The 21597-nt window shown below is 48.9% G+C and overlaps 8 protein-coding genes across 8 annotated transcripts; 3 read left to right on the top strand and 5 right to left on the bottom strand.

Annotated features, from left to right (window-relative positions):
* Positions 1–284: 284 nt before the first annotated feature.
* On the top strand, positions 285–931 carry FSUBG_12187 (cell wall protein; the record flags this gene model as incomplete). Its single annotated transcript, XM_036676950.1, has 2 exons — positions 285–359; positions 413–931. 2 exons carry the CDS (start codon positions 285–287, stop codon positions 929–931), a joined length of 594 nt encoding a protein of 197 aa, XP_036532354.1.
* Positions 932–1270: 339 nt separating this feature from the next.
* On the bottom strand, positions 1271–2266 carry FSUBG_12186 (rhamnogalacturonate lyase C; the record flags this gene model as incomplete). Its single annotated transcript, XM_036676949.1, has 1 exon — positions 1271–2266. One exon carries the CDS (start codon positions 2264–2266, stop codon positions 1271–1273), a length of 996 nt encoding a protein of 331 aa, XP_036532353.1.
* Positions 2267–2954: 688 nt separating this feature from the next.
* FSUBG_12185 (SOH1) lies at positions 2955–3591 on the top strand (the record flags this gene model as incomplete). Its single annotated transcript, XM_036676948.1, has 3 exons — positions 2955–3068; positions 3130–3342; positions 3403–3591. 3 exons carry the CDS (start codon positions 2955–2957, stop codon positions 3589–3591), a joined length of 516 nt encoding a protein of 171 aa, XP_036532352.1.
* A 96-nt stretch (positions 3592–3687) lies between these two features.
* FSUBG_12184 (DNA-directed RNA polymerase III subunit RPC10) lies at positions 3688–4068 on the bottom strand (the record flags this gene model as incomplete). The annotated part of the gene is made up of 2 exons (XM_036676947.1): positions 3688–4010; positions 4059–4068. The coding sequence occupies 2 exons, from the start codon at positions 4066–4068 to the stop codon at positions 3688–3690; spliced, it is 333 nt and encodes a 110-aa protein (XP_036532351.1).
* A 559-nt stretch (positions 4069–4627) lies between these two features.
* Positions 4628–5380, top strand: FSUBG_12183 (ankyrin repeat; the record flags this gene model as incomplete). Its single annotated transcript, XM_036676946.1, has 3 exons — positions 4628–4651; positions 4718–4886; positions 4947–5380. 3 exons carry the CDS (start codon positions 4628–4630, stop codon positions 5378–5380), a joined length of 627 nt encoding a protein of 208 aa, XP_036532350.1.
* A 362-nt stretch (positions 5381–5742) lies between these two features.
* Positions 5743–6602, bottom strand: FSUBG_12182 (pathogenesis-related PR5K (thaumatin family); the record flags this gene model as incomplete). Its single annotated transcript, XM_036676945.1, has 2 exons — positions 5743–6531; positions 6582–6602. 2 exons carry the CDS (start codon positions 6600–6602, stop codon positions 5743–5745), a joined length of 810 nt encoding a protein of 269 aa, XP_036532349.1.
* Positions 6603–8667: 2065 nt separating this feature from the next.
* FSUBG_12181 (hsp70) lies at positions 8668–11079 on the bottom strand (the record flags this gene model as incomplete). Its single annotated transcript, XM_036676944.1, has 4 exons — positions 8668–8867; positions 8921–10292; positions 10357–10461; positions 10513–11079. 4 exons carry the CDS (start codon positions 11077–11079, stop codon positions 8668–8670), a joined length of 2244 nt encoding a protein of 747 aa, XP_036532348.1.
* A 7903-nt stretch (positions 11080–18982) lies between these two features.
* On the bottom strand, positions 18983–20803 carry FSUBG_12180 (glycerol kinase; the record flags this gene model as incomplete). The annotated part of the gene is made up of 1 exon (XM_036676943.1): positions 18983–20803. The coding sequence occupies one exon, from the start codon at positions 20801–20803 to the stop codon at positions 18983–18985; it is 1821 nt and encodes a 606-aa protein (XP_036532347.1).
* Between the last annotated feature and the right edge of the window lie 794 nt (positions 20804–21597).

Below are 21597 nucleotides of genomic sequence, written 5' to 3'. Positions count from 1 at the left end.
TCGTAGTCCAGCCACTTGTTGACGTCTGCTGTCTGTTCACTATTCAACTGGGCTAATAAAGTATCGGGACTTTTTAAGTTTGCAAAACTCTACTACATTGTATATAAGGAGGTGATACTGACCTGCTCCAAGACTTGTCTTAGTTGTCTCCTGTACATCCCCCTCGTTGAATTGACTTGCATCTGTCTAATCGTTGACTTTATAACTCAAGGCTCTCTCGCTTTCACTCAATCGTTTATTACTTACAGTACAAAGATCATTCGCACCTACACCACACATTCAAGATGAAGGCTACTTTCTTCCTCGCTGCTGCTGGCCTCGTTGCCGCTCAGGACTTCGGCGGTCAACCCGAGTGTGCTGTAAGTCACCTAGTCCATCCAATGACAGCACCCAACTAACATTCATCCCACAGCTCAAATGTCTGCAGGAGAACATCCCCAAGGCCGGCTGCAAGCTCGAGGACACCGCATGCCAATGCGCCTCCGATTTCCAGGAGAAGCTCCTCCCCATCATCACCCCTTGCTTGACCAAAGCCTGCGAGGCTTCAGACCTCCTCAAGGCTCAGTCCGCTGCCGCCGATGCCTGCAAGGAGTTTGCTAAGACGGCCGGCTCCAGCAAGCCTACCGCTACCTCTGCTGCTGCCACCAGCGGCGCCGTCACCGTCAGCATCGACACCTCCGTCACCGGCTCCGCCAGCGTCCCCGCCATCTTCTCCAGCATCCCTGAGGAGTCCACCGTTGTTCCCGTTACTCCCCACCCCGGCAACGGAACCACCAAGACTCACGGAGCTTCCACACCCACTGGGACTTCTGGCTCTGGTTCCGGCAGCGAGAGTGGCAGCGCCAGCAGCGTTCCTACCGGTAACGCTGCTGCTGTGGCTGGCCCCGCCTTGGGTCTCCTCGCTGCCCTCGGTGCTGTCCTTGCTCTGTAAGAGCACTGACTGATATCTGTTTGTGTATAAACTCATCTTCACCACGGAGCATTTCATGGGACGCAGTCAATTGACATTTACGATACAAGGAAATTAATAATGCGTTGCTCAAAGATCCATGGATAGTGTATCACTTGTTTTGTTTCTTCTTCTTCTTCTCCCAGGGGTACCCACGGTTGATTAGCTTGCCATCGAGAGTGATGGGAAAAGTAGTAATAGACATGTACCAGCTTAGTTAGTAATAAACAAGCATCGAACCCATCGGTTTTCAGTTGATGTGTATCTATGTTATGATTCGTAGTGATAATGATGTATGCGTATGTATTCGTCCATGATCTATCACAACGGTCCAGCTCTCAGCAAATCGACATCAATCAGCCACGGCAGCTGTATAGGTCTATATCTGATATCCATAATGGCCGCGTTGACAAACAATGTTTGAACCCCTTGAATCACGCGACTGTCACCCTGAGTGAGGTCCAGATGTGCAGCTCTTTGCTTGCTCATCTCGATTAGCTTCACCCTCGTTGCATTGGCCTCTTGCTCGTTCTGCGTCACGCGATTTGGTCGTAACCCCTTGAGCCCGACTCTTCTTGACAGTTTCTCATCAATGTCATTGCCCTTCCATGTCACATGGTGCGTCCCCCAAGCTTCATGAATATGGCCGAAGCAATGGATCTTGGGTTTGGCACGGGCGACTGCGGCACGGAGATCGGGACAGCCAGCGTGGGTTCCAGTCATGCCTGCAAAGTCGCAGATACCTTGCGGGGGACCGTGAGTAATGGCCACATCGGTTTCCTTGGGGATGTTGAAATCGTGCCCATTGTCATATTGAAACGCCCAGCCACCATACGAAGGAGTCCACGGGCTCGCATACACTTTCAATAGAGCGCCATTTTGCAGGGTAAACACATGCACGCCCTCTGTCAAGTGTCGGACACCATCTTTCTCAGCCTCCTGAAGGATAGTCTTGACCTTGTCGAGCGTGTCCGCTGGACCACCAAACTCATTGATCCAATAATCATCATGAAGCGCCATGTCATGGTTGCCTGCAATGACCAGCTTGAGAGGGGCGTTGATAGACCGTAGCACAGAGAAAGTATTTTCAAATTCAGGAATTGTAGTTCGCTTCGTCAGGTCTCCACAATGTATAGCCACGTCGGCCTTGGGTAGAGACTCTCTCCAACCTGTCGTCACACGCGAGACATCCTTTTCGTTGAGCTCATCATCAGTGGTAGGTCCGCCATTGTCTTTGGGCTTTGGTTTCGACCCATGCGTGTCGGATATGATAAGAATGCGAGTCTTGACATGTTGAGTAGCAGGTGTTTCGGACATTTTAAAGAGAGTTGAAGTTGATCATGGGAACACAATATTTATTAGGGTATGTTGATGAGTTTGAGCGTGTTGGGAGACTTTTGAGTGGATGATGCTTTCAGTGGGGAGAGTAGTTCTATTTCAGCAGATGATAACTATCAATGTAAATAAATTTGAAAGAATTGTGTTGCCTTAGTAGGTAAGGTAGGTAGTTTAGTTTGTGTTTGCGTTTGTGGATTGCAGTTTACACCATCAGAGGTAACCTTTCATGTCTACCTACTCGTTAAGAGCTCGGGCTGAGTATTCAATGCCTCCCAAGGACAGAAAAGACGAAGCCTAGCGTCTGCGTTGTGTTGAAGAATAACGTTGTAAGGGTATGAGAAGAAGACATAAAAGTGCATAGAATATAGACCTATTACAACAGCACAAGAGTAAACTTTGTATAGAAACTAGGAGGAATTAAAGTCAATTGTTAACAAGCTCTCCCTACCTTATTATTGACTGTTTTCTTTTTCTTTTCTCCTCAACCTAATTGACTCCATATCAAATGGAAGGTGGGCCGGGCCTTTCAACTGCGCGACCCCTACCCCAATTGCACTCCTCCAAACACAGCATCCAACATCCTCCTACACATCACCACCACTCAACTCCGAACTCTACATTCCATTGTTCGCAATTGACCTCTCTCGATACAGCTCCTGCCTGGAATATGGCGACGGAAGATTCTCAAGACATCCCAGTGGGATCGCCTCCCGGACCGCCTGCTGAAGTAGACCGAGAGCCCAAATACGGTGGCTATTCACGATTCGAGGTTGAGCTCGAGGTTTGTTTGCATTCTCATTTAGTAGCGCTATGATCCCATAACTAACAGATATTGCGCGCAGTTTGTTCAGTCCCTCGCAAACCCGGCCTATCTCAACCATCTTGCCTCCCAGAAGCTTCTCAGCCAACCCGCCTTTGTCGCATATCTTGCCTACCTACAATACTGGAGCAAACCGCCATATCTCAAGTACCTAACGTACCCCGGCCCGACACTACGACATCTCGAGCTGCTCCAGCAGGAGACGTTCCGGCAACAGATCATCAGCCCTGATGTCGTGAGGGCTCTGATGGAGGAGGGCATGAAGGCATCAGTCGATTGGCACCGAGAGAGCTAGAAGGTCCCTCCCAAGCTGAACAGCCCTTCACAGGACGATACGAAAGGCACGGGTAACAACAAGAGGAATCAGGATGACGCTGTGAATGAAAGTATGCCTGACAACCCTCGAAAGCGGAAAACCCCACGCAAGAAAAAGAAGCATCCCGTCATCAAGAACAGTGCGACGCCTGGTGGAACAGATTCTTAAACACCCCTAAAAGACAAGCATGATGACCCAACTCCGTTTCTCCTTGCACAAAGAAAACCCCTTCGCTACGAAATCCAAAGCAATCCTCCCCCAAACTCAGTTTTCTCTCCACCGGTGACCACAGGTCATGCACTTGTAAAAACTCGTCATGGGCTCATCAGCACTGCGAATCTGGACCTGGAAGAATGCTGCCTCGTCTCCCTCGCATCCCTCATTAGGGCACTGAACACGACCCTTTTGCGCATTGTCCCAGGCGCCAGGACCGCCAAAGACATCTTCCTTCTCGACACGCTCATATATCCGTCGCGAAAAGACGGGCTCGGTGATGTGATGTTCGAAAGGGCAAGTTCGGCATTCGAGACGGTTGGTTCGTGTATTTGTGAGGGAGACGGTGAGGATGTTTGCGCAATGGGGACAGACTGAAGATTGTTAGTTTGGGAGAGGTGCATTAATTTCGGGGCACCTACAGAGTAACATGATGACGGTTGCTATGCTCGTGGGAGAGATAAACGGTTTAGTTTGGGGGCGACGTTGGCTTGCTCACGATGAGCCCTCTTATTTGGTAGTTGTCGTGGATTAAGGTGCGGTTGAATAGACAAACGATCTTGAATTGAAGTTCGAATGACCACTAATTTTTTTTTCCGTCTTACCACAGAAGCATGAAGCTGCTTGACTTGATCTGGTTGGTCCCACTATTGCCCAGGCTGGTCTGGCAGTTCTAGCGCCATCCTCTCCCCGCCATTTCCGCCTGAGCTCCCTGCCTGGGCATCACAGTGCCCCTCCAAACACCAACGAAACATGAAACACTCAAAACCTAGCACAGTCCATCCATATTCACTGCCTCCCTTGAGCCACAACGACACGACCAGCCTGTGCTTTCTCCGTTTCTCGCCTGCGGGTATTCCCTAGGAGTCTTCTAAATTACCAACGGGGTTTCTCAGATTCTTCAGCGCTTAACTTCGTCATTGCCAATCCGAACTTATAATACCCCGCTCCCGCGAACTCCAATTTGACTTGATATTCAACAATTCTCAACATGGCTGGAGATGAAGAGCACGATGTGAGTTGCATCATGCTTGGCACAGAATACTCCCAGTAGATCGGCGAATTAACACAAACTCCGCAGGGCGCCACCGTCCAGGAGATCCTGATCGAGGCCTGCCGCCGTAACAACCTCGATCTTCTCAACGACTGTCTCGAGGACAAGTCCGATGCCGAGATCTCAAAGCTCCTCAACGAGACCACAACTGTCATGGGCAACCATCTCTACCACGAAGCCGCCTCCCGCGGAAACTGTGCGCCTCACATACCTTCATGCATGCGCATGATCCAGACGAGCTAACCCACCGCCTCAGACGAAATCATTGACCACCTTCTCGATCAGCCCGAATTCGAGTGCGATCCCATTAACCGTTCAGAAGGCGACACACCTCTTCACAGCGCCATTCGTTGGATCAACTCAGAGCCGCCCGCGCAGCGACCCTTCGGTAACGCCCTCGTCGAGATGATGCTTGAGGCCGGCTCCAGCACACGAGTCAAGAACAAGGCCCGTCTTACCCCCTACCAGCTTGTCGATCCTACAAACACAGAACTCCGCGAAATCATTCAGAAGCATGAGTATGCGAACCAAAATGCTGGAGACTTCATCAATGTCAACAACTCGGCGGGCCATGGTGGAGCCGTGCTCGATGTTCCAGACGACAGTGACGACGATGCCGAGTTCAGTGGAAGTGATGAAGAGGAGAGAGCTGAGTGGGAGAGGAGGCGGAAGGAGAAGCAGCGCAAATAGACGCGCAACATGGCACGTTTGCACGAATTCAGATATAGAGGTTGCTTCACAATAAGACGAGGCGGACCAGTTCATGGGTGGATATAAATCATCAAATCTCGGAGCGATAGAAACTCAAGTAGCTTACGCACAGGTGCAAGAATAAGCATTTCTTATTTAAGGTTGTCGAAAAGGGGGTATAAACGTTCTAATCAGGTATATGGTGCGGTTTCTTCTCCATCGTCTATCATTTCTTCGTACGCGCCCTGTCTACAGTACGGGCATCAAAGGAGTGTACTTGAGATCAGGAGCCAGCCTGAACCCTGGACAAAAGAGAGCTTCACAGCTCCAATGGTTGGGTTTCGCACAAGAACAGTTGCAGCTTATACTAGTAACCAAATTGCAGTTGCCAACGCTGTTGAAGCCATCATGACTTCGATAGGTAGCACATGGTTTCCGAGGCTCCTCTCAGCTACAATATAACTGACATCCCTGAGCTTCTTCTGTGTCACCTCCGATAGGGTGCCAGATTGGGCTAGCTCGTTCATTTCATCCCCAAGTTGTCGCAGGATGTTAGTTGAGCGACCCTTGGGGCACATGATTACCTCCCAACCTCCACCGTTAGGAATAATGAACGTGGACTTCTGGTCGTCGTAGGCGAAACTATATGCATCGGGGCATATAATCTTGGCTCTCTTGCTGTAGGCAGATGGCTTGCAGACATCTGGGTCGTGGTACTTCCCTACACAGCAGTCCTCATCGGTTCCATACGCAGCGCATGCGCTGTTACAGGGGGAGAACTCTGGCCGTTGAATGTCGTCGTCTGGATAAGGATAGACGCCATCCCCAGGCTTAGTGGGTGGAAAAGCAAGATATTTCCATGGGCACCAGCTTCGGGCATTGTCACTGCTGACTCGAGTTTCAAGTGGAACAGGGTATGATGAGTTTGTGTAATATGTTCCCGTCTGGCTGCTGGCGTAGATCCAACTAGGTGTCGCAATACAGGCGCAGTTGGTCAGATTCGGCGGGATGAATGTTGTGTTCTTGGCGGGTATGTAGTTGACGCCCATCGGGAGATTGTAGCCATCAACCAAAGAAAGGTCGTAGAAAGTCTGCTTCCCATGCAGACCACCAGCCAGGGTGAATTCAGCCAGTGTTGCTGGCGTGGAACCCTGTTGGTGGTTAGTATTATACAACTCTTGTTCCCGCACAGAGCACTTACACTGGCTTCGCAATCCAACATCCCAAAACAATCTCCAGTCTTGCAGGAACACGAATCACCATTTACAGTACAATTCGTACGACCCCAGACCCGACCTTGCCAATCCCATGAGACCCATAGGTCTTTACTTTTTCCTTGAGCGAGCTCGAATCCTCCAGTTCCCGGGCCTCTGCCGGCCTGTGTCGCAATACCGGGCCAAATTGTCGAGTCACATTTGTTGGTAATGGTCAAGGGAATTGTCCTGTTAGGATCTTTTGGTTCCCCTCGGTTCGGAGATCTAATTCGTCCAGGGAAATGCAGAAGATCGTCGTGTGAACCCTTCGTGGCATCTTGTGCCCCTTCCGCCCCTGTGGCGCTCAGGAGAGAACCGACTGCAATAGCTGGGGCCAATAATCGACAAAATGAAGAAACGCTACTCGCGCCTCTACGCCTTGACGAGGATACCATCTCACGACCCGAGAACTTTATTCCTACCACGAAGAAGAAGTTGAACGTGGGTAATTGAGACTGAGATCAAATAAGCCTGTCTAACGAAGTTGCCTCAGATCCAAAGTATCAAAAAATAATAATAATAAGTGCTAGCCAGTCGTGATCATAACGCTGAAGAGACTATTCAAGCTGCGGTCGACAGGCATATATAAGACGAACGATGGAGTTGGTTTGGAGTCAGGGTCCAGGGTCGACAGTGACGTATAGGCGGCCGAGAAGGTGCGAATAAGGGACCGTTTTCTTGATGCCCAGGAACTGTTTCTTGATAAACCTAGTCGAATTGATCTGCGGTTCAAGCGTGGCAACTGAAAATGACCAGAAGGAGGACGAATAGTTGGCCCAATGAACAGGGATTGACTGGCCGAGGGAAACGAGATAGGGCTAGGCTGTCGTGAAGGAGAGGCGATGAGAGGGCAAAGCACGAATCTGAAACGACCAGGGGTATTAGAGATGATGTTGTAACAGCTATTTTTGGTATCTGATCGCCCAAAGACAAATGCCAGGAAAGTAACAATAAAGGGCGTGAAAGAGGATAAAGGCGAGATGAAAGACTCGCCTGGAGTAAGGGAAAGAATCACAAATCAACAAGAAAGGAGAATACAGAAGTGAAGGGGAGCATAAACAAGAGACCAAGGTACCTAGCTCAGTGAGCAAAATAACAGAGTACCTACCAATGCTCCTCAAAGAAGGAACGAACCCATGGCTGGCGTTCCTGCCATTTCCTGATGTTGGTTAACATGGCAGGTCGAATATGACGTCAGAGCAGTCGCGAACCAGGACGACAGACGATGCCCCTTCAAGATGGCCTCGTGCTGTAAGCGTCCATCGAACTTTACCTGAGAAACCGCTCACCGCATATAATGACATGAGCTGTTATAATGCCATTGTGACTGAGTCAATCTCAGACTGGCAACGGGAACAACAACCTTATCCCACGTGCGTGGTGAAAGAGACTCTGCCCCACCTAGCCAATTACTGTATTAGGAAATCTGAATATCGTCAAAAATTAAAGACACCAAAAAAACATACAACACCGGGGATTCGCTGGTCGTCACCGACCCAACTACTAATCCGGCGCTTCGCAGCTTGACGATGGGGGAGCGGACGGGACCCCGTATTCTCTACGAGCTTTGGTCGTATGTGCTTGACTGTGGTCTTACTGAGAACTATAAACCTATGATCGGAAACAGTGAGCAGCTTCAGCATGAGAACTGAGGGAGTGCGTCGGCTGATTTTATATGACTCTATAGCCTGTGTTCATTCAACTGAAAATTCATTGTCTATGTACGAGTAATCATCATGTCGTTCATGCATATAACTCTTCCCCTCTTTATCCCGGAACGTAGCACCAGGCTCAGCCAGACACGTTGGTCTATTCGCCATGCCCCATTCGTTTTAACTTCTCAATACTAAATCCAACATCTTTCGCTCGACATGTCGCACGTCCTCTTCGCGTGCCCTTAAGGCAGCTATAAAATATTCCCATTTGCGCGCTGACTTGGCGTCATCTCGGGTCTGTGTCTTCCTAGGTATCATGGGGTTTCAAAGTGAACCTTAAACTTATCGACTTTCGCTTCCGCCTCTGTTTTAAGCTTGTTTACCTGAAGCGAGAGCGGCAGCGGCCCATGACTTCGCCTTGACAGACAAGTTCGGCGCTGAATTCCGAACCGTCAAGGGTCAGGTAAATATCGAAGTAAACGCGATAGAATGTGCCTTGAGGGGTGTCCATTCTCTCAAAGTCCTTCTCCAAGTTCTTGCGAGAAAGATCTGAGGTAAGAGTAACAACTTCCTTGATACCTGGGATAGGTTAGTCATGTGTTGGGGAAGCGCAGAATGAATGTTTAACTTACGAGGATCCTTGGTGTATTCAGGGCAGACATCATCGTCACAGGCATATAGCACATCCTCGTACATGAGGGTGGCACCTGGAGCGACTTGTCGGAAGAAAGAGACCTTGACAGGTTCGCCGTTCTTGACCTTCTGACCCTTCTGGACGAAGATCTGACGGGTAAACTTGCAGCGGTCCTTTCCATCGAGAGACGGCACACGATAAGCCTCGGGGTGATAGCCTTCCTTAAAGGGCTGAAGAGTCGCCATGAGGTAATGTCGTCGAGCAACACGATGAGTAACAATCCGCTCTGTGATACCAGCAGTAACAGCACCCTTGACAATGGCAGCCACGGAATCCATGGGCCGGACAACCTTAGACTGGAACTGGGGAGGGACATGGAGTTTAATTTGTTGGAAAAGGTACTCAGAGGCACCGAAACCACCGACAACCAGGATGTTTTGGAGAGTGCGGTTCTGGGCCTGGATGGCAATGATCTGGTTTCTCACAAGCTCCAGAATACGGTTGACAACGGGCTCGAAACACTGGAGAATTTCCTCATTGGTGAAGGTCATGTAACCCTCCTCAATACCAGCCTCAGGAAACTCAGCCTCGATACCAACGTCGACAGCCCACTTCTGGCCGTTGTTTCGGAAATCAGCCTTGATTCGGTTCTCGAAGTCCATGATGCACTTGGCGTAGACTCGGCCAGCGGTCTTGGAGCCATCGGGAAGCTTCATCTTTCGAATCTTGGTGCGGAGAATGTTGCTGAAATTACGGTTCAGGGCTGTTGAACCACAAGAGTCACCAGAACCAGCCGTACACTCGGCAACAGTGAAAGGGTTCTCCTCCTCAACCTCGTAAGCAATCAAATCAACGGTACCACCACCACAATCCACAATCAGAACAGCGTCGTGGACCTTGAGGTCCAGAAGACCGGTCTTGGAACAGAACAAAGCGGCAGCCTCGGGTTCTGAGACGAGAGTCAGACGGTTGTCGTTCTCATCGCGAAGGAAACCGGCCTGGATGGCAGCAGCTCGAGTGGCGGCCTTTCCAGCATCATTCCAAATAGCAGGGACGGTCAGATAATATCGGATGTTGCGTTCTTCTCGGTTAAAGACTTCACCTAACGCCTTTTGCAGAGCTGACCGCATAGCCTGTCGAAGCTTGAAAAGGTAATCGGCGGCGACATCGATTTCTGACTTTCCTGGAGGCAGAGGAGGAAGGTTGATAGGATCAATGTATGTGTTGCCGCTCAACATCAGCTGCAGCTTGAACCATTCGACCTTTTGTACACCGGGCTTGGGATAGCCGGTAGGAGCAAGGGCATCGGCAATATCGGGTCCCCATCCTACCACTTTCTGGTATTGATCGTAATAAAGCACTGTTGGAATCTGTCAAAGACAGTTATTAGCTTCGTGGCTTCCTTGGTTCGTGTCTTGACCCTTGCTGACATACCTTCTGCTTGGTATAAGAACCGGCACCTGGCCACTCAGTGATGATATCTTCCTTGGCTTCGTTGTTGGTCGCGAAAGCAAAAGCTACACCTGAGAATGTGGTACCCTATTGATTGTTAGTTGGCCACCGGGTCTGCTGCGCTGGTAGCTAGCCTACAAAATCAATTCCAACAATGAGCTGAGCCTTGCTCTTGCTAGCACCCTCAACTTCGGCAGCAGGGCCTGGTCGTTGAAACTGCTGGTTCATAGGAGCACCTGGGGGACCGGGAGGAGGATATCCTTGGGGAGGCGGTGGTTGTTGTCCGAAACCAGGAGGACCTCCCATCGGAGGAGGACCTTGGCCCATGGGCGCCATTCCGGGAGGGTAGCCCATTGGAGCTCCGGTATTGATCGGAGGAGGACCGCCGACCATTTGAGTTGGAGGAGTGCGGTTGGGCTGTTGAGCGAGAGGACTGGTACGACCAAGAGGAGCTTGACCGGGAGGGAAGTTTGCGGTATAGCTAGGCGGACGGTTGCCGGGGCCCGGGTGATTCATCGGAAGACTCGTCGTTGAAGACGACGGAGCGATTGAGGGAGCGTTTAACTGTTGCTGAGAAGGAAGCCGCGGTATTTGGCCTGGAGGAGGGGTTGGGCTCGGTGTCAGACCTTCCGAGGTCTGTATGCTTGCAGCGGATTTGCGTTTTCCGAAGCCAAGGCTCTTGAAGCGGGAGTTCATAGAACTCATATGGAAAAGAGGAAGAGGAGCAAAGGGGAGAAAAGGTTGAGGAGTAGGACCTAAGAGGTCAAAAGAGGTAGAGGCAGGCACAAAAGCACAGGGCGGCGAGCGAGCGAGCGAGGCGCCGCAGCAGGACGGGGGCAGGACGGATACGACGAGGGGGGTTTTCGATGGAGGCGGATTAGGATTGGGCGTAAGAGGGGGAGGGGGATATGAGAAGAGGAGTGGGAGGGTCAGGCTTGGGCTCGGGTCAGAAATTAGCACGGCCTGGGGGGTGGGGAGCGACGCTGCTAGACTGCCAAGGAGTGAGAAAGCAGAGTGTTTCCTCACTGAATATCTGTAAAGGTATTAATAAATCAAGACGAGACATGAGGAGCAACAGTAACTTGACTTACTATCCAGCAAGGCACCCGATTTTGGTATATGATGTAGTAAATGAGCTTGTATTCGTGATCACCGCGAAGTCCCGAAAACGGTGGGCAGTTGTAGTCTAGAAATGGTCGAACTAGGCTGGTTGCTGAGTGCCTTTCTTTCACTTGAAAAGAGGCGAGGGAATAACTAATATGTAGGTAGGCAGTCGAGAGAAAGTTCTCAACCGTAAACGGTCCGGCCGATTGATGGCGCTTATTTTGATTTTGATTTTGATGCTGTTCCAATCTGTTTCTTCCCTTGAGTGTCCTGAATTTTCTATAATGGCCACTGTCACCGTCCTTGCCGTGTCCTAGATATTGGATCCCGGGAGTGTGCAAAGAAACAAAGAGGGGGGTGCGAGCCTGATGCCTTTGCTGGCTGGTTGGCTAATGCTAAGTAAGGTATTGAGCTTGGGCTGAGAGCTTGGGCTGGAGCTGGCTTGGAGCTGGATGCACCAAGAGCCGTCTCTTGATTCTGCGATGCCCCGGCTTAATGCAGGCTTGAAGATGGCGCAAATATTGACGGTAGTGACCGTACTTTCCAATCTTTGTTGTCTTGAGTGCAAAAGTATCCGTACTGTATAGGTAGGTAGTCAGTGATTCAGCACCACCGTCTGTAACCGTAGGGTCGTAGCAAGTTGTTCAAACGCAGGCGGGCTTTCTTTGGTAGGAGTCGATACGCGCTGATATGGAGCACGTCCAATGTCTATTACCGGGGCCTCGTTCTTGAGAGGCGATCAAACAAAGAGGCGCAGTTGAATAGAGGAACGGGCAGGCCGAAGATACGATGTGCTTGCTCGGTCAATTTATTAGCGAGGAGATAATGATCCAGGAACGCTTCGTTTCGTAGGTGAGTTTAAAGTTGGTAGGTGACGGATCGTGTAGTATTTGGTAAAATCAACCTAACGAGAAGAAGAATAACTCTGAGGTGAGGTGCTGTGCTGTGCTTCGCTTCGCTTGGCTTTCGAGTCCTCCATCTGGTATCAGTCAGTTCCTTCTGAGCTCGGGTGGTGGCTGAATGAGGCGCTGCAATCTGGACGCTTCCGCTTCTTTTCTGCACTGGACTGGACTGGACAGCACTATACTGTACTGTACCTACTGTGCTTACCTACATCCTACCCAAATGGAAATCCAATCCAATGGAAACGAGGAAATAGAGCCCGACCGCCTCTAGTGGAGCCCTGACCAGGACACAGCTGACGGCGCTAGGATACTTTCAGCGGTTTTAAGGCTGAGGACAGGGGTTTAAGGACTCATATGCTGCTACCGTAACAGTAGGTGCATTTATTAGTTACAGGTCGTTGCAGGATCATTTCACACCGATTCTCTGGTTTGTCAGATCAGAAAGTTCATGATCTTCTGAGGAGCATCCATTGAACAGGCTGGACTCGCAGGTTTGTGTCTAACCCCAGCTGCTAATATTGACGCCTAGTGGGTATGCACCAGAGTCTGTACCTAGGTAGTGATCAGGTACACAGTAAGGTACTTAGTCAAGGACATTCTGCCTTGTCATCTTTCTGACAGGATGCGATCTGACTGGCTAATTGCTTCCTTATTGTGGCTGTGAGTGAGGTGGATTCTTCCTTAGGTTCGTTTACCTTGCTCTGAGTTTCGCCCACTTATGTATCAGTTCTTGTTGACATCTATTGCAGATCAAAGTTTGTACTTGATGTGATTAACAGAGCCCTCGATAGCTTATGCTCAGTTTATTCTGGTTCTTCCAAGCCATGTATTGCTATCTTGGTTTCTTGGAAGAACGTCCAGACAACGTTGGTGTTGATCTTGATGTCTTGTACACGAGGTGGGATGGTGGGGTAGGTACAGAACACGAGCAAAGCCCCAATCTTCTATGAGCGATGACGAACCTTGAAATTGCCGAGAAAGAGGACGCCAATGTTGACGTTGGAGATGACGCAGTTTTTCGTATATTCGTTTGATGATGTTTCTCCCTCAAAGAACGGTCGAAACTCTCCAGATTCGAGTTGTTGGTTGTTCACAGGTAAGGTAAGTACCTATGTAACAAACCAACTAGCGGGTGTCAGCCTGACATCACCTGGTGCCAATTCTTCGCTTCTCTCAAGCCGCCTTTGCCCATACTACGTATGTAGGTACTGTTGTGCCTAGGCCTCAGGGTGTAAGAAGGCCTCTAACAATAAACAAAGGTGTCAAAAATACTTAGTCTAAGATCCTCTATATCTTTACTAAATTACACTAGATTATACTAGGTTTACCTAAGTTTACTCAAGGCTTTTTGTCACCCAGGATAGAGGTCCTAAGTTTTATTGCATCCTCTTGCCAGGACGCAGTGGAGGGCTGGGGTGGGTTAAGGTATGACAATGCAGGGCCCTGGATTTCAGGACTTGGTAGGACTTTTTTGTGGGCCATCTTCTTTGTTCGCTCCATTTGGTTGGTGCCCCTCCAGCCGCTACCTTAGTAGACAAAACCACTAACTCAAGCGATCAATGGAACTCTACATAGATTTCTTGTTCAACTTCACTATGATATCCATATGTGCCTTACGACACTCGTACAAATATGTTCGATGTTACACTTCCTTCTATCAGCCCAAGGCCCAGAGTAATTCCAGAGCTTGGATGAGTCTAGTATGAAGTTACAGAGCTCTGACAATATATTGGTCAGCGTACGATGCAGTCTAAATTGTTGTTCTCAGAAAGGCCTACCCTGTACTTCTGGACCACTCAGGAGTTGCAAACCACTAAGAGTATTATCAACACTTTTCGAATAAGCTTAACCCATATATTGAGTCAAATCTCGAGGTACATTATCAACTGTAGTAATCATCTGGGTGCTATGCCATCAATTCGATTACCAAGCTAACAGTAAAGTCTCACTCTCATTGTCTTCGAACAAGCAGCTTCGATTTGGCCATAGAATCTCTCAGGCTTGCGGCTCTTCGTAGAGCTGAAGATGGAAACACTATAGATAATACAATAAACTATTGTCTGACTAACTGATACCATTTCACCGCCACTCAGAAATGAACTAGGTCTGTTGACCACAATCACAATGTACAACAGTACACTTTCATCGCACAAGCAAAGTGACTCGATATTCAGGGAGTTCATGCTCGCCACACAGAAAACATCCTGCAGAGAAAAAAAACATCCTAGTGGGATTCTTCTAGATAGTGCATAGTTCTTGTTCCACCAGCCATCCGTACACACAACAAATTTCCACTTCCGAAGCGCCGTATACCCAGGACGTATATACACAATGACGCAGACAACCCAAAGGAGTTTGATATACCGATCGTTCTAATAGATTTACTCAATACAAAGGGCACCGCTACTTAGTTGTTTATTTGTTGTTCAAGAATTCGAAATCAGAGCCGAGAAAAAGAACAGTTGATAAGTATCACACACTAGCATTTAAAGGAGAGCGGCCGATCGCTATTCAGCAGAAGGTGGTAATTATATTCTAAAAGAGGCGTGGAATTAAAGGACTTTCCAATGAATATATCTGTGCTACCTCGTTGTTGGTGAACGGCCTTTACAAGACCTATAGTCAGGGGTGGATTTAGAACAACACGAATTCTCACATATAACAACCGCTTCTTCATGAATTGTTTAGCTAAAACTTTGCTAGAAAAAACTGCAAGTCTGAATCGTCTGGCGCAAAGACGAATGCCCTTACAAAATAAATATCGGTAAGTCTTCAGCTCCGTGCTGGTGTTGAAGTGAGCTCAATGTGCCTGTTTGCATTACTGAGGTGGGCAGTGGTAAGTAAGACTCATATTTAGTCCCAAATCCCATATGCAGTTCCAAATAAAGGAAGCATCTTGGGATATGTTTTACTTGTAAAGTCGTAGCGTTTTATCTTGACTATCTCCCATATGCTTCGGTTTGCATCAGTCCTATATCCACAAACGGAACCGTCTGCATAACAAAGATAATCAGCACCAAGGTACTGATATACTCCTATTCCAAGATACAGTACTCATGAAAAAAGGCAAAAAACAAACTGAAGTGAAAGATGCTGTTTCGTGGCATCGTGTCGAGGCTACCCTGTAATTCTCTGATATTCTCTGTGTCTGAATATGTAATCGAAAAACAAGCTATTTCGGACAAGTCCTGCAGCCAGAATATCGCCTAGGGCCTGCGGGTCTTGGGAGAAACATTGTTTCGGAGCGATATTGGCCGACTGTTTTCTGGAACATCTGGGATTGTTATCACCAAATATGACTGTAGATCCCTCTTCGAAGATTAGGTATCCAGAGGAAGAAGGCCAGGAACCCCCGAGACGTAAAAACTCCTTAATGGTCGTTCACATAAAAAAGAGTGATAAGCAGACCGGTATAATTGTTCGCCTAACGATCTTTGTGTTTCCGACTGGCCAAGTCAAGAGGCTGCAGCCAGAGAATATACGCCATCCACTGCAGGTCAATTCTATGAGACCTTGAGATTTCATGAATACAAGATAAATCTCAGCCTCTGGATGTATGAAAAGAGTGAGATATATCGTTAGGTAGAGTCCTGAAAAGGCAACTCAGTGGTGATGCTTGTCCCCCCCGAAGCTCTGATAACTTCGGCAAGGCCCTCCTGTTGAATCTTAGGCACTATTATCTTTATGTCTTTTAGAGCAATTTTCCTGCCTGAAGACTATTTTGGACACAAGGGATGCCATAGAGTTGCTCAAATAAACGCATGGTAGAGTAATGTTTGGACCTCGTGGCTGCTCGTGCAACCAGATCAAGAGGTAGGGCGACGCAGGAAAGACTTCTTTGTTGACCATTAATAACACAGAGTTTTAGATATTTACTCCTTATCTCTGGTAGAACCACAGTAATGCGACAGCTCATATATAACTTGTATAAGCCAATCAAGGGCAACTTCAGTAGTTAGAGGTAAGTTGTTACAGACAGCCATATTAGTACGTATAGACTAAAGTACGTCACTATCAGTGTCGTACCTGACAGCTCTTGGGATTCAATTATTGGGAATCGATGGCCTGCCGAGAACGAGTGGCTTTGGCCCCTGACTTCAACGCCCTGTGGATGGAATAGTGTTCACATCCTCAAGTCAGAGCATAGTACCCATGCCAGTTATCTGGAAGGGACATCCTTTTTAACACGGGATTTTACGATCTGAAGCATAGATCACGATCGCTGCAAATGATAGGCAGAACCACCACTATGGATCGCCGATCTACCAGGAGGGGAACACCAAACACCCAGTCTTTTGGTAGAACACCGCGAGTCCCGTTGACTTTGGTTCATGATATGGCCGACGGACATGTGACACGTCATGATAAGACACCAGGAATTGTTGCATCGATGGGTTGAGGTATGAATAAATGGCTTCGTCAACACATCCTGCAGCAAGGTAAGGGGGGCTGAAATAGAAGTGGAAACCGCGAACAAAGATAGAAACGGATTGCATCAATCGAACGTCGAAGTCGGTTCTTTTGGAAGTTAATGTTTTTAGTGTGATGTTTTAGTATCAAAGAGAAGAAAGGCACGAAACCGAGGATAGGCCAACGTCGAAACGTTTCGAAACAGGAGAGCGCATGGACCCTATATATCGAAGATTCGAGTGATACTGACAAAATTACAACATGAAAATGCAACATGAAAATGCAACAGATCCTCGACGGATGCATGTGTAAGATTAACGGTGGGTTTCTGTCGACACGTTTGCTATCAAGACTGCATTCTCGAGTTATCAAAAGTGATTACCAACTGACAACTGACTGTATGTACAAACATTAATGTGGATATATGTTGCAGGGCTTGCGGTTTCTAGGCTAGTGTGATAGACAAGACAAGACAAGACTTTTTTATTAGTGTCGTGCATTAAAAGTTGGGGCTGGGGCTGGGGGGTTCAAACCCTGTCCTGTGAGAGACAGGAGAAGGGGTGAGAATGAAGGTATCGTGGGATGGTATCTATCATAGAGTAGGATGAGTCAGTGTTGTTTGTGATTCGTATGAAACCCACTAATCGGTATCCTCGTGAGCATGCTGGCTCGTGGTGTTGTGGGTATAGGAGAGCACACACGGGATAGGGGAGAATAGAGTTAACAACTCACCCCGACTCAACATTTCTAGTAAGAGACTAGTTATTAAATTACTAACCGTAACTACTGTATCGTAGGTAGGTAGTCTCATCTTCACTGTCTCGAGCTGTCTCCGTTCTCGGAAACCCCGATCTCTCTTCTGCCCCCCTCTCGTCTCTCGTCTCCCGCAATCTTAGTTCCCGTCACATGAAGTTATCCCACCTGCCCGGGGCACCCACCTGTTCGGAAATACTTATCGAGTTAGCTTCATTGTCGTGCCTGAGAGCGGGGAACTGAATTCCTCTGGCGTTGCGGCTCTGCTCCGTTCCCCCCTCGCTTACCTTAGGTTGAGCTAAACCTGACAACCCACATTCCCAACTCCCAACTCCCACTCACACGTCTTGAATTGCTTTAATGCTCACGAGGGTCAAAATGCGGTGCAATATAAAAACGGAGTTGATGCACCCATGCCCATGTCTCGGATCCGAACACGTACTGTAGACATCCAAGACGGGACGTGCATTGAGTTCCTGGTCTGGCTCATGGATGTACATATACACTATCCACTTTTCCCTTTTTTTCTTTCGTCCCGCGTGATCTTTTACAATCCTAGACAGATCTAAATTAAGAGCAGGGCTAGAATCTGCCGCAGAAGCTTGCCTTGCCTTCTATTCCGTTTAGATGCTGATGGGGGTCTCTATCAGAATTGCATTACAGAGCAGCCCAGCCTAGCCCAGGACAAGACAAGACAAGACAAGACAAGACAAGACAGGACAGGGTGAGGCGACACCTTATAAATCCAACTAACCCATCAAGGCATTCCGAGGTTCACGATTTTTGACAACACTTCCATCTACCTAGGCAAGGCAATCAGTTCGGCTTTGTTTCTGGCAACTCGCATCTCCCACCCACCTTTGTTTATTTTCTTAGTTTCTGGTGTGCCTTGCTCTTTCATTGACTCGGCCTGCTTGCTACCTAGGCCTGCCAAGTGATGGTAGTTCACTTCTACCCCATCCGTTATACTCAACAGCAATTTTGAGCCTTTCAGCATGATCCAAAATATTCACTCATAACATACATAGGTACATAATAATAGAATCATTTACCACAACCATATATCTTGTCTATATTTATCTCCATCTGATATTCTCATGAAATGCATAAGTAAAATTCTATCTAGCTATTGAATTTCTTTACAAGAGTAGTCAACCTCAACATCGCCTTGATGGCTTGAATCAAATTCGTAAGTTAATTCAAAAGGCACAACAACATCACTATCACCACGCCCTTTCATTTTGAAAGATGCTTGATTTTAAATGTTGATTGTATTATGCAATAGATGTAGGCTTTTATGCTATACTGAAATTCAAAGGTCAAACGCCGAGCTCCCATGCTCAAGGCTCAAGACGCGCTATGCCAAGTCAACGCCCAAAATCATGTCATTATACAAAAGTATCAAGACTTTTGTTGTCCTTTTCCCTCGCAATATTTTATTCATCATCCTCATCCTCATCCTCCTGAAGCCAGCCTCGGCTCATCTCGACGGCTCGCTCCCACCTCTTTCGTGATCGGCGGACAGTCTTCTTGTCACTCTCGGGGTAGAAGATCTTGCGGCCCTTGCGGTTGACTTGGTGCAATTCCTCTAGTTCGTCCCATACACCAGTGGCGAGACCCGCAGCAATGGCGGCACCGAGTGCAGTAGTCTCACGCATAGCGGGGCGGTCGACAGGTACACCACTAAGGTCGGCCTGGGTCTGCATGCAGAGGTCCGAGTTGGAGAGGCCACCATCAACCGCCAGAATGTCAAGGGCGTGGCCAGAGTCAGATGCCATAGCATCGAGAATGGCGGCTGTTTGATGGCAAGTTGCCTCAAGAGTAGCTCGCACAATGTGGCCCTTGTTAGTGTGTTGGGTGACACCGAAGAGAGTACCCTTGGCGTCATCGATCCAGTAGGGGGCAAAGAGACCGCTGAAAGCTGTCACGAATGTAACACCGCCGTTGTCAGGAACGCTTTTGGCGACAGTATCCACCTCTGATGAAGAGTTGATGATGCCGAGGTTATTCTGGAGGAACTTGACACCAGAGCCAGCAACAGCGATGCTGCCCTCAAGGGCGTAGGCAGGCTTGCGACCCTTTCCGAAATCATATGCAACAGTAGCAAGCAGTCCGGTCTTGGAGATGACAGGCTCGTTGCCAACATTGTAGAGAAGGAAGCAGCCGGTACCATACGTGTTCTTGGCCTGGCCTGGCTTGAATCCACATTGACCGACAAGTGCTGCAGACTGATCCCCTAAGCAGCCAGCGATGGGAACACCCTTGAGAGGCCCACGGGCGAGAGATCCGTAGGCAGTGGGGTCGGAAGAAGGCACAATCTTGGGCAAGTTGAGCTTAGTACGGTCGACCTCGAAGAACTTGAGGAGCTCGTCATCGTACTGAAGGGTCTTGAGGTTCATGAACATGGTGCGGCTGGCGTTGGTGGCATCGGTGACAAAGATGGGTCCACCCTCACGGTCTTGTCCACCGTTAAGCTTGTAGATGAGCCAAGAATCGACAGTGCCAAACGATAGACGGCCCTCATCGTAAGCCTTTCGGACTGACTCAACGTTCTGAAGGACCCAGAGCAGCTTAACACTTGAAGGGTAGGTAGACAGTGGGAGACCACAAGTGTCTTGGAGCTTCTCAGCACCAGGCTTTTTCTTGAGCTCACGGACTAGGGCAGAAGTGCGAGTATCCGGCCAGACTACGCCGTTGTAAAGGGGCTCGCCAGTAATGTTGTCCCAGAGGATAGTAGTCTCACGTTGATTTGTGATACCGATGGAGCGGATATCCTCGATATGGTGACCCTTTTCGCAGAATTTCTCTGTTGCCTTGTCGATGCATGTCTCTACAGTCTCGAGGAGTGTCATAGGGTCATGCTCGTGCCACCCAGAGTTGGGATAGTGGTTTTCAAACTCAATCTGGTGGCTCACAATGGGCTCTCCATGGCCGTTGAAAATGAGGAAGCGAGTTGATGTGGTGCCCTGGTCGACACTACCGACGAACCAGTGTTTTTGCTTCTCCTCTGCTGTCTCCTCGATACCTTCAGGGAGTTGCTCGTGGTCTGACTCAGGCTTGACGGAGAAGAAGTCTCCAGCAAGGTCTGCAGCCTCGGCAGCCTTGAGAAGACCCTGTGGTAATTGCTCCTCGAGGAGGATATCAGCAGTTCGTGGGCGCTTAAACTTGGGTGCTTGCTCGATGAAGTCCTTGGGGTTTATATCATCGAAGTTGTCCTGCACCAAGCGAGGTGCGTCTGCTGTTGTGAATTGTTGCATCCTTGCACACGATGTGGTTGAGAAGGAGTTAATGAATCTGAGGCTTGTGATATCGTGGCAAGGGGGCCGTCCCTAGCAAGTCCAGTGTTGTTTCTGCAAAGGATGTGGCGTAGTGTGTGGCCGTTTATGGCTGATGGCAGGTGGAAGGAGTCGTTGCCAAGGAGGTAGATTGTTGTGATATATATAGATAGGAGGAGGAGGAGGAGGAGGAGGAGGAAGAGGAGGAGAAGTGGTTGTTGATATAGATATAGATCGGTAGAAAGGATGTTTGATGAGTGATGGAGAATGCAGAATAGGAGATGGGAAGAATGGACATTGAGAGGAGGAAGCAGGCCTTGATAAATGCTTGAGGATCGAGGGGAGACAAGGGAAGGTGGGGGAAAAGAGCGGAAGGAGGGCTCGGGATTCCATTGTGAGTTAGACGGAAAGCACGACGGGGGATGGCGCCAAATGTCTGGAGTAAAAGTTTGGTAAGGGTCGGTAGGGTAAAGTACAGTAGGGCAGGCGCAACTGCCAGGCACATGCCTAAACTAACGCCCACGCCCAGGTCCGGATAGGGAAGGAGAGCGGGGTGAGTTGTTGGGGATGCTGGGGATGCTGGGATGTTGTGTTATGCTGTGCCTCGGTGTAAGTGAGTGAGACTGCCGGGGAGATCGATCGCTGGAGACGAGTTCAAAAGCAGGTTTGATTTTCGGCCGGCTATGTACTGCCATCATAAACTGGGCCATTGCTTGCCATACCCCAACCCCACTTTGCAGGTCAGGCGGCATGCGGAGCCCCAGCTTCAGCGGGAC

The sequence above is a fragment of the Fusarium subglutinans genome, assembly GCF_013396075.1.
Source record: "Fusarium subglutinans strain NRRL 66333 chromosome Unknown NRRL66333_c0000253, whole genome shotgun sequence".
Taxonomy (NCBI): domain Eukaryota; kingdom Fungi; phylum Ascomycota; class Sordariomycetes; order Hypocreales; family Nectriaceae; genus Fusarium; species Fusarium subglutinans.
This window is presented reverse-complemented; position numbering and strand designations above follow the sequence as displayed.